Raw genomic sequence first — 12,245 nt, forward strand, 5'->3', positions numbered from 1 at the left:
CTTTCTATAATGTGGTAGGGTCTACAATATTGCAGCTGTGGAATATTAGATACTTTCAATTTCAGAAAATCCCCTGGAAAGTGTCTGCTCACAAACCATACTGACATTTCAGTCTGCTGGCCCTCTTCCTGAATTGATGCTAATACAGTAGAATCATCACTTATTACAGCTACTGACTGAATCTCATTAAATAATGCATTTAACTCAGAAGACATGAAACATTTGTTTTTAAAAACGAGTAAAAGTATTTACGATGGGCATTTTACCCAGGCTATGAAGACTTGGAGTAAGTGCAGTGTGCGCATGTAAATTCATATTTCTAAAATCAAATTGCTTTCAGCCTAAAAATTACCACATCAATAATATTGGGCACTGAAATCAACAAGGAAATCCATAGGATTTATAACAAGTGGCGTAAAACATCTCAGGAAAGCTACAAAAACAGACAGACATTCAAAGGGAATTACAAGTCCCCTTAATTATGTAATTGACAATCACTGAAAGAAATTCCAGATGATTTAATTGTTAATTGTCTGTCTTTCAGGTACTAATTGACGCAGAGGGTGTTTTCAGCTTCTGGTTTTAATTTCAGGTCTGCAGCATTCAGATTTTTTTTCAAACCTCGCAAACTAGTGTCTTCCTGCTTTTGAAATACTGGCAGTCACAAACCTGACAGTTTGAACAAAGGCTCAGGTAAGGGTTCATTACCAAACCTTTATCCGATATATCTATAACATTAGGAAGACGGCCACCCAGGACAGGCATCATCAGTGCTGGCGTAATGTGACAACAAACTATGACATGAGGTGGTGTATGTAGCATAAAATCAGAAGTGCATTTAGTGCAGTACAACCCAGTTATAATGTAATCATCTCAAGTCCAGTCTTTAGGCCCTTCTCAGGAATTAAAACAAAAGCACAAAAGAAAGTCACTTCCTGCACAGTGCGCACAGGAAGTGCCACTGACACTTTTTTTAGCAGATGGGAAGCCAGCCCAGGTCCACAGGGTACTGGCCTTATACCTAAACCAGAATTCTAATCATAGAAACAGACAGCACAGAAGGATACCATTCGGCCCATTGTGCCCGTGCCGGTTCTTGAAAGAATTATCCAAATTAATCCCACTACCCCGGTCTCTCCCCATAGCTCTGCAAACTTGTCCTCCCTAAATATCTATCCACTTCTCTCTTAAAAGTTGTTATCGAATCTGCTTCCACCACTCTTTCAGGCAGTGCATTCCAGATCCGAACAACTCGCTGTGTAAAAAACATTCTCATCTCCTCTCTGGTTCTTTTGACAACTATCTTAAATCTGTTTCCTCGGGTTATTGACCCACCCGGCAGTGGCAACAGTTTCTTCCTGTTCACTTTATCAAATCCTCTCATAATTTTGAACCTACTACATTTCCTAGCTTTGTATCATCTGCAAACTTGGAAACTGTGCTCTCTATTCCCAGGTCCAGGTCATTTATATAAATTAATAAGAGCAGTGGATCTAACACCGACGTCTGAGGGACACTACTGAATACTTCCCTTCAATAACAGTTGAAAGAATAAAAGGTTGGTGAAAGGTAGGGTGGGGCCAATTAGGGATCAAAGAGGAAATCTTATGGAACCAGAGGGCATGACTGACGTACTGAATGAGAACTTTACATCTGTCTTCACAAGAGGATGCAGCCAATGCCACAGTATCGGAGGAGAAGGTAGGGCAATTGGATAAGATAAGAATAAATCGAGAGGAGGTACTAAAAAGGTTGTCGGTGCTCAAGGTAAGATAGGTCATCCGGTCCACACAGGATGCATCCTAGGTTATTGAGGGAAATAAGGGTGGATGGAAATAGTGGAGGCTCTGGCCACAATCCTCCTTGGGTGGTGCCTGAGGGCTGGAGGGTTGCAAATGTTACTCCCTGTACAAAAAAGGGGCAGAAGGATAAACCGAGACTACAGGCCAGTCAGCCTAACGTCAGTAGTGGGGAAACTTCTGGAGACTATAATCCGGGACAAAATAAATTTTCACTTAGAAAAATATGGGTTAATAAAGGACAGCCAACATGGACTTGTTAAAGGCAAATCATGTCTAACAAACCTGATGGGAGTTTATGATGAAGTAACGGAGACGGTGGATGAAAGTAGTGCATTTGTTGTAGTTTATATGGATTTTCAAAATGTGTTTGATAAAGTTCCACATAAGAGACTTGTAAGAAAAATAGAAGCCCCGGTATTAAAGGGACAGTGGCAACGGATACAGAACTGTCTGGGAGACAGAACGCAGAGAGTGGTGGTGAATGATTGTTTTTCTGACTGGAGGGAAGTGTACAGTGGTGTCCCCCAGAGATCAGTATTGGGACCACTGCTGTTTGTGATCTATATAAATGACCTGAACTTGGGTATAGGGAGTACAATTTCCAAATTTGCAAATGATACTAAGCTGTAAAAGTAGTGAACAGTGAGGAGGATAGTAACAGACTGCAAGAGGACATAGACAGACTGGTAACGTGGGCAGACACGCGGCAGATGAAGTTTAATGTGGAGAACTATGAAGTGATGCATTTTGTGAGGAAGAATGAGGAGAGGCAATATAAGCTGATGGGACAATCTTAAAGGGGGTGAAGGGACAGAGAGACCTGGGGTCATATAAGGAAATCTTTGCAGGTGGCAGGACAGGGAGATAAAGCTGTTAAAAAAGCATCCGGGATACTGGGCTTTATAAATAGGGGCACAGAGTACACAAGTCAGGAAGTTATGATGAACCTTTATATAAAACACTGGTTAGGCCTCAGCTCGAGACTGGGTTCAGTTCTGGGCCCCACACTTTAGGAAGGATGTCAAGGCATTGGAGAGGATGCAAATGAGATTTCCCAGGATGGCACCAGGAATGAGGGGCTTCAGTTATCAGGAGAGGCTATAGAGACTAGGATTATTCTTCTTGGAGCAGAGAAGGTTAAATGGAGACTTAATAGAAGCTTTCAGGAGAAACTATTTCCGCGGGTGTGTCGTGGGGACACCGATTTAAAATAGTTGTTAAAAGAGAGGAGGTGAGGAGAAATTTTTTCACACAGCGAGTTGTTCAGATCTGGAATGCATTGCCTGAAAGGGCGGTGGAAGCCGATTCGATAACAACTTTTAAGAGAGAAGTAAATAATTATTTGGAGAGGACAAGTTTGCAGAGCTATGGGGAGAGCGCGGTGTGCAGGATTGATTTGGAAGCTCTTTTCCAAGAGCCGGCACAGACACGATGGGCTGAATGGCCTCCTTGTTTGCTGTATAATTTTACGATTCCGGGACTCATTGCCCTCTTATTTCCTTTTTCAGTTCTCCTCTGCACTTTCTATATTCTGTTCAGATTAGCTTCAGATTAGCTTCTGTATTTTGCACCTGACGATTATCATAAGCCTCCTTTTTCTGTTTCATTTGATTCCCAATTTCTTTAGTCATCCATTGATCTTTGGATGCCCTACCTTGCCCCTTCATGGGAATGTATTTGTTCTGTCTCCGAACTATCTCCCCTTAAGGCTTCCCATTGCTACCTACCAATCTTTCTTCCAGTCCACCTTAGCTAGATCCCTTTTCAACTCAGTGATATTAACCATCTTCCAGTTCACCTTTGATTGTTCATTGCCCCTTTCCATATATACTCTAAACTTAATGATGTTGTGATCACTGCTATCCAGATGGACTCCCACTAAAACACGCTCCAGTTGCCTCTCTTCATTCCCCAGAACTAGATCCAGCACTACTTCCTTTCTCATTGGGCTGGAAACATACTGATCAAGAAAGTTTTCCTCCTTGCCCTTTACACTGTTTTTTTCCCAGTCTAGGTTTGGATAATTGAAATCCCTCATTATCACTACTCTATTGGTTTTACATTTTTTTAATGAAGTGTGTTAGAACAGATTCTAATGTATTGAATTGTGAAAGTAATGCTTTAGTTGTGCCCGTTACAGTTTGTGGCTTAAAGTGTCTATTATTGGTAATATTATTCTGTTTGTGTCAGTGAGTAAGTACTGACTAAAAATAATATGAATAATATGATCCTTGCATTTGATATAGCGCTTTATCACATCTTGAAGACATCTCAAAGTGCTTCGCAGAATATATTGTAAAGTGAATGACTGTATAATGTGTGGGCGAAACGCAGCAGCAAATTGCGCAAATGCAGATATGTGTATACAAATGCAGATATATACAGATATGTGTATACAAATGCAGATATATACAGATGTGTATACAAATGCAGAAATATGCAGATATATGTGTATACAAATGCAGATATATACAGATATGGGTATACAAATGTATGTGTTGTAGTTGGAGGATTTGTCCTTGCAAGATTTGCAAAGGCTTCCAAAGATTTGGAGTGTATTCATTAACTAAAAAATGTTTCAATTGACAGAATTGATAAATATGAGTCATTTCACCAATAGAATGCATAGGAATATTACCCTGGGTAAGAATTAGCTGGCAACAACGAAGGGATGATGACACGTGTGTATTTTAACATTCCTTTTTATGTTCAATGATATTTCAGGTACAAAACGAGTTGTGGTCTCACTGGAAGAATGTCAACAGTGTGATTCACTCTCTGAGTTGCGGTACATTCTCTGTGCATTTTAGAGAAACTGGATGGTATTCCACACTTGTATACAGACTTTGTTATCTTTGAATATCAGGATTAAGTTTGACCATCACTTTCTGGCCTCCTGCTGCCAGTGAAAGGTGGACCTTTCCAGCTGCTGCACTGTGCAATATCATTGATATATGGACATCAGTGACTGATCGGACATCAGTGTTATTCTATTAGTTGGCATGAGGAATATGCTATCCAATGTTTCTCTTAGAATGTGACCAATTTTGAAAGAAGTAAACTTTGAATAAAGGCAGCACTTTTTTTCTATCTAATATCCTTTACACTGTTTGCAAGACAGTATGGTAAAAAAATCCCCTTAAAGTAAATCTGCATTGGCAATTCTAACGCTAAACTGAGATGAATTCATTAAAATGACAGCTTCAACCTTAATTTTTTTTAAGTACAAAATGTCGACCAAGTTCACAAAAAGAAAATAAGTTACAAACGATTGTGAGCACATCTTTATACGGGGCTAGCGTTGACAATTCCATTTAAAATTAGTCTTGTGTGTAAAACATTGTTTCTTATTTCCTAATCTTTTCCCCATTTTGTACCCAAAATAACATGAACATTTGTTTTCAACCTCTGCCTCTACATCAATCACTCTACATTTACTCAGGGCTTCAATACAGTCAATAGACTTTGGGTTGGGTGGATTATTCAGTAAAATTCTAAACTAAGCATCGGATAACAATGAAAACCAAATTGAAAAGTTTGTAAAAAAAAATTCAGAACTCAGCAACAGCTATTAATATCAGGTAAGCTCTCAATTTTTTTTTACTGAACATTTTAATGAAGAACATTGGCTCATGAAAAAATTTGGAAGAACAATATAGCTTTGTTTGAGATAGTGGCCATATCATTTTTGTCAATTTCTATCCTGACTTTGTAACCTTATTGTCTGACCCCAATGGCAAGTGAATTGTAGGATTGATAGAAATGTTTTTCTAAGATTGGTTTCCCAGGTTCTTCAATTGTAAGAAAATAAACACTTACAAGCTTCGCCATCTTCAGCCCAGGTGCCAGGAGAATGACTTGCTGCACTGACAAGAAAGGCTTCCTCACCCTGTTAGCAGAAACATTGCACTTGATTAAGAGAAAGAACAGATTCCAAAAAGCAACTTTCAATATGACAACAACTTGCATTTATACAGCATCCTTCACACAGGATAGCAATTCGGAGCACTGTACAGTGGCAGGGTTGGGATGTGACAGTGGATAACAGTACAACCTTCTATGTAATATCAGAGGGGATCACCTTGGGAGTGAGTGCAATACATCTCTACTCTAATAAGGGTATACATTTTACAGACTATTTTTAATAATCTGATATTAAAAATAGCAAAGAAAAATGTTTCAGTCTGCCTTTAACCAGCTCCTAAGTTTGTACAATTTATTTTTAGCTCAAGTTTCCAAGCTTTTATTATTCATTGCTTGATACAAAAGACCTGCTTTGAAAGGCCAAAGAGAACAGAATGACAGCATGATGAAGCAGAAGTTGGATCAGGAAATTAACAACACAATTTTATCCCATTAAAACTTACTGTGCAGAAAAGGCTGATGAAATAAAACCACTGCACAATTTGAATAAGATTAGGATCAGAATGCTTTGCCACCTCTTAGATTCATAGAAAAGTCAGTGTTCGATATAATTCTATGGTTAATGCCAAAACATATTTATCCTGACTTCCATTCCCACTAGTGAGCCACAGCAGTGAAGATTCCACAATCAGCCTCCACATTAAAGGGTCACACCCTTGATTTGTTTTTCACAAACCTCTCATTGAAGTAGATGTGTTTATACTGTTAGGTTTGATTGTGGCCACAACATCCTCACAGTCAAAACAAGCGATATTCAGTCAAGCTTCTTGCAAGAAATATCACTTCAGCAAAGTATAGTGACTGTATAAGTATAAAACTCACTGGCTTTAGGTGAGATAGGGTATGGGAGAAAACTAATAATCATAATAATAATCCTTGCATTTGATATAGAGCTTTATCACGTCATCGAGATGTCTCAAAGCACTTCACAGAAAATATTGTAAAGTGAATTGACTGTATATTTTTTCGGTGAAACGCTGCAGCCAATTACACACAAAAAGTCAGGGTTTGAGTGACCAGATTATTATTTATTTATTTATTGAAGGGATTATTACCCCTGGAAAGTAACCTGCCAATCGACTAATAACCAGGTATCTACTTATTGCTAGGTGAACAGAGGCGCTTGGAGTAAGGAAACTTGCCTAAGATTTCCCCCTGTCCAGGAACCAAACCCAGGTCCTCTCGCTTGCAAGGCGAGTGCTCTGATAACAATACACCACAGGACTCCACACCTCATACAGGTACAGTACAAAATACAAAATACAGCTTTGATTTTATACGCAAAGCAAATCTGCAGGCTACGCGAAACCATAAAGGGCCAAAGGCAAAGAAACAGAATGTAAATGTAGTATGGAACAGATGGATGTTGTTTCTGAGTCATTTTGTTTTGGAAAACAAGTCACACCAATGGAGTCAATGAATGAAATTTTACAGCCCCATTGCATTTTGATATCTCTTTTCACAACATCTACCAGTTGATTACGGAGCACCACAGACTGAGAGTCCTGGAATAGACCATGAAAAAATCAACCAAACTTCTCAGGTGGTTGATTTGTTTATGGCTGCAACAGGAATGGAAAGAATGTGGGTGAGAGGGGTAGAGGGCAAGAGATGGTGTGATGGTAGCACTGGGGCGAGTGAGGGGTACAGTGAAGTGAGTGGGGGAGAAGGTAGGGGAAAAGGTGGAATAGTGGGGGGTTGTGGTTGATGGGGGGATGGAGTGAGGTGGGCTGATTTGGCGGGGAGAATGGGGGAGGGGGGTGTTGGTGGGGAAGACTGGGGGAGGGTGGGGAATAATGGGGGAGGGGCTGTTGGGGGGAGCGAGAATGGGGGGTGTTGGGAGGAAGGTGTTGGAGAATGGGGAGGGCTGGTTGGAGGGGGTGGGGGGGGCTGTTGGTGGGGGAGGGGCTCTTGGTGGTGGGGGAGGGGCTCTTGGTGGTGGGGGAGGGGCCGTTGGTGGGGGGAGGGTCCGTTTGGGGGGAGGGCCGTTGGGGGGAAGCCTTTAGTGGGGGGGGGGGGGGAGGGAAGCCGTTGTGGGGGGGAAGCCGTTGGTAGGGATGGGAGGCTGGTGGGGAGGGGGTGGTGGGGGAGGGGGGTGGTGGGGGAGGGCTGTTGTTGGCGGGGGGCTGATGGTGGGCTGTTGGTGGGTGGGGGAGGAGAGCCTCCTGGCCCAGGCCTCGCCTCGCCTCCTGCATGTGTGAGGGGCTGAGGAGCCGCTGGGCTGTGACCGGGGGGGGTGTGGGGGGTGTGTGGGGGTGAGGTGGGGGGGGGGGAGGGGGTGAGGAGCGGCCGCGGCGGTTGGTTGAGTTTATTGGCTGCGGCGGGGGGGTGGGGGGAGGCGGGGGCGGGGCAGTGCTTACCGGGCGCGGAGAGCCGGGGCCGCCGGGGGCGCGGGGAACCTCCTCTCTCCGCTCCGCCATGTTGATGGCGCCAACGTCCGAGACTCACGCACGACGCACTCACTGACGTCACGCGCAAGGAACCGCACGACAACGTCAGAGAACAGAGCGGATGTGGGCGTGGCCCCAACAACAACAACCACCACCAAAAAACACAGTGGAATAGACGGGGCTGTGGGGTTGGGGTGGGAGGGGCCTGAGATGGGGGGGGTTGGGTGGGAGGGGCCTGAGATGGGGGTTGGGGTGGGAGGGGCCTGAGATGGGGGGTTGGGGTGGGCCTGAGATGGGGGTGTTGGGGTGGGAGGGGCCTGAGATGGGGGGTTGGGGTGGGAGGGGCCTGAGATGGGGGGTTGGGTGGGCCTGAGATGGGGGGGTTGGGGTGGGAGGGCCTGAGATGGGGGGGTTGGGGTGGGAGGGGCCTGAGATGGGGGGGTTGGGGTGGGCCTGAGATGGGGGTGTTGGGGTGGGAGGGGCCTGAGATGGGGGGTTGGGGTGGGAGGGGCCTGAGATGGGGGGTTGGGGTGGGAGGGCCTGAGATGGGGGGGGTTTGGGGTGGGGAGGGGCCTGAGATGGGGGGGTTGGGGTGGAGGGGCCTGAGATGGGGGGGGTGGGGGGGGGGGGGGGGTTGGGGTGGGAGGGGCCTGAGATGGGGGGGTTGGGGTGGGAGGGGCCTGAGATGGGGGGTTGGGGTGGGAGGGGCCTGAGATGGGGGGGTTGGGGTGGGAGGGGCCTGAGATGTGGGGGTTGGGATGGGAGGAGCCTGAGATGGCAGGAGGCACTGAGAAGTGGGAGGGGCTGGAACAGTGGGAGGGGCTGAGAGGGAGTGGGAGGGGCTGACACTCAGCAGGTCAGGCAGCATCTATGGAGAGAGGAAAGTGAGTCAACGTTTCAGAGCTGACGAAAGGTCGCGGACGCGACCTTTCGTCAGCTCTGAAACGTTGACTCACTTTCCTCTCTCCATAGATGCTGCCTGACCTGCGACGTCTGGCTTTGTTCCATAATAATCCTCACGTTGGACCCATCGTGTCGCCAGGTCTCGCACTATTTCACAGCAAGTTACGCGGAGGCGGTGTACTTTTGGGGCAAAGCGACACCCCGCACGCGCAGACAGAGCTATCGAGGGGAACGGCTCGCTTATCCGATCGACCGTTTGGCCGCGACACCAGGAGGACCTCCCTTCTCAACTCAAAAGGGACGGCAAGTGCAGAGGAAGCCGCTTCAGGAGACACATGGGGTGGGTGGGGGGGGGGGCGGACGATTTGTCCGGTTTAAGAGGCGTCCGGGGTTAACCAAGGTTCTCTTCGCTCTTCCTGCCGGCAGAGGGCCGGCGGCACCTCCTCCCTCCCATTGCCGTTCCCATTGAACGGGAAAGGGACCAATTGGCATGGGCTCCAACGGGATTGACAGCCTGGAAACACTTGTGAACGGGTGAGTACTCCATCCATTCACTGGTTGCTCCAACTGTCAATCCTCCCTTCTTGTTTCTGCCCCATTTCTCTGCCCCCCCCCCCACCCCCACCCCTTCACTGATTGACAGATGGAGCTTCTTGGGAATGTCTGGGGTCCGCTGTCAATCAATCACAATTTGACTTCTCCCATCTCCATCCCGGAGCCACTCGTGGCTGAATGGAGCAGCTCAAGTACAGAGTGAGTTGACGCAGCAGCGAGCGGCGCAGCATTTTGTCCAGATTAATCAGATTTTCTGCGTTATCCGGCATATTTAGAATAGCTGAGAATACAAATGAATCAGGCATTTTGTTTGATTTCCTGGGATTAACCGAGGTCAGGTTTAAGCAGCTTCCACTCTACTGCCAAACTATGTTTGTTTCCAATCAATAGTTATATTTTAAGAACAACAAAAACATATTTGCTCAAGGGAACAGGAGGAGGTCATTTAGCCTATGTTGTCAGTTTATTGGATCATGTCAGATCTTTTAATCCTATTTCTCCAAACCCCATAAGTACGCTTACTTAGTATCTACTGGTCTATCTCTCATTAAAGTCCTGGAGTCCTACAGCTCAATGGTTAGGACACTCACCTTGCAAGCAAGGGGAACTGGGTTCGATTCCTGGACAGGGTGAAACGTTAAGCAAGTTTCCTTACTCCACACGCCTCTGTTTATCTAGCAGTAAGTAGGAATCCGGTTGTTAGTCAATTGGCGGATCTCATTTCCGGGGGTAATAATCCCTTTAAAAAAATAATAATGTTTACTCAATCAAAGACTGTTGGTGGGACACTGCTGTGTGCAATCTCACAGTGAAGAAATGTTTTCAGATCTCACTTCTAACCAGCTTCATTCCTAAACAGCAATATAATAATAATAATCCCTGAATTTGATATAGTGCTTCATTGAGACATCTCAAAGCACTTCACAGAATATGCCTGCATTTTTTTTGCGGGGCAAGCGGCAGCCAATTGCGCACAGCAGTGTCCCACAAATGTTGTGGATTCAGTGACTACATTATTTATTTTTTGGAGGGATTTTTACCCCCCGGGTTCCTAGTTACTGCTAGGTAAACAGAGGCCCATGTGTGGAATAAGGAAACTTACCTAAGGTTTCACCTCGCTGAGGAATCAAATCAAACCCGAGTCCTCTCGCTTGCTTGCTTACTTGCGAGTGAGTGCACTAACCATTATGCTACAGGACTGCACTATTTTATACAACTACAGTTTTGTCTGAAAATACAATCCAGGTTTATTCGGAAAGCCCTTCTCCCCACTTTTTAAGGAAAAAAAAGCTTAAAAAATACGGCTCCATATTAAGAGCAGATTTAGGGTGCACCAAGTGCAAGTGACAGAGCTGATGATAAACATTGGGTTAATTTATTCTAAACAGCTAAACAATCAAATGATAAACTAGAAATAGATTATGCAGAATTTATAATTCTGTTAGAAGAAATCATACAGCTTTTTAATCAATTGCTTTCTACCCAGCAGATGGTTTAAATAATAATAATCCTTGCATTTGATCCAGCGCCTTTTCACATATTCATGACGTCTCAAAGCTCTTCACAGAATATACTGTGAAGTGAATTGACTGTGCATTTTGTGGGCGAAACACAGCAGCCAATTGTGCACAGAATGGAAAGAATAGCATCTTTACTGGTTGGAAGTAATATCACATTTCACAAGAGCTGTACAGACTTGCCCAAGAGTTTATAAAATAATAAGAGTACTGTATATTTTTAGATCTGCAGTGGTTGTCAAAATACTTCGGCTAATTTGTTCCCACAAGGAAATGTTCTCTTTCACTAGGATTATGGAGGAGCATTTTATTTTTAAAAGAATGAATGACCTTAAAATTGTAGGAGTTTAATAGGGCTGCAAATAATGGACTAGAAAGAAAGAGTAGGACTAAACATTAGACTGAATCTATTTCTGACACCACTCCGCCTCCGCTTCTAAGGGATAGCTGGTGTAACCATTTAAACGGCTTTCGACTTTGTGTTCAAATACAATCTCGTGGAGGAACTTTTCAGTGGTAATCAACAACAACAACAACAACAAGATTCCATTTATAGAGCGCCTTTCATGTCGGGAGGATGTCCCAAGGCACTGTACAGTTGAATCAGGACCCGAGCATTGGGGGGAAATGGTCAGGGTGAGGGGAGGGAAGGGAGGGAGCGAGGAGGGGCAAATGGTCAGGGTGAGGGGAGGAGGGAAGGGAGCGAGGAGGGGGAAGAGAGTCGAGAGGGGAGCTGAAGGCACGGTCAAAGGGAAATCAGTCATTTATAAGAGCCATTTATCCAAATGGCTTGAGTTCCATTCCCAGGATCAGGTAGCTGTGGTTACATCCAATTGCATGCAAAGATAATGTTTTTTATTTGCCAAGGTCCCTCACATGAGGTCCTGGATTAAGCAGCCCAAGGAACAATCAAAGGTGAAAATACTCAACTAGAAGAGGCTAATTTCAGTTAGTTAAAAAGGGATCTAGCCAAGGTGGCCTGGAAAGGAAGATTGGCAGGTAAAATAGTTAATGAGCAATGGGAAGCCTTCAAGGAGGAGATAGTTTGGGGACAGAACAAATACATTCCCACAAAGAGGAAAGGTAGGGCATCCAAACCTCCCTGGATGAATAAGGAAATTGGGATTAAAATGAAACAGAAAACGGAGGCTTAT

General features: G+C 44.7%; 1 protein-coding gene across 1 annotated transcript in view; it reads right to left on the minus strand.

Moving 5' to 3' along the window:
* Positions 1-8,172, minus strand: part of zmym4.1 (zinc finger MYM-type containing 4, tandem duplicate 1) — a 52,965-nt gene extending 44,793 nt beyond the window's left edge. The window contains exons 1-2 of the mRNA XM_042338476.1: positions 8,087-8,172; positions 5,622-5,691 (exon numbers count right to left, since the gene is read on the minus strand). Coding sequence (XP_042194410.1) covers positions 5,622-5,691; positions 8,087-8,146 — 130 coding nt within the window. The 5' untranslated portion in view covers positions 8,147-8,172. The remainder of the gene's footprint in view (positions 1-5,621; positions 5,692-8,086) is intronic.
* Positions 8,173-12,245: the final 4,073 nt, after the last annotated feature.

This window comes from Callorhinchus milii, unplaced genomic scaffold, assembly GCF_018977255.1.
Source record: "Callorhinchus milii isolate IMCB2004 unplaced genomic scaffold, IMCB_Cmil_1.0 Scaffold10, whole genome shotgun sequence".
Classification (NCBI taxonomy): Eukaryota; Metazoa; Chordata; class Chondrichthyes; order Chimaeriformes; family Callorhinchidae; genus Callorhinchus; species Callorhinchus milii.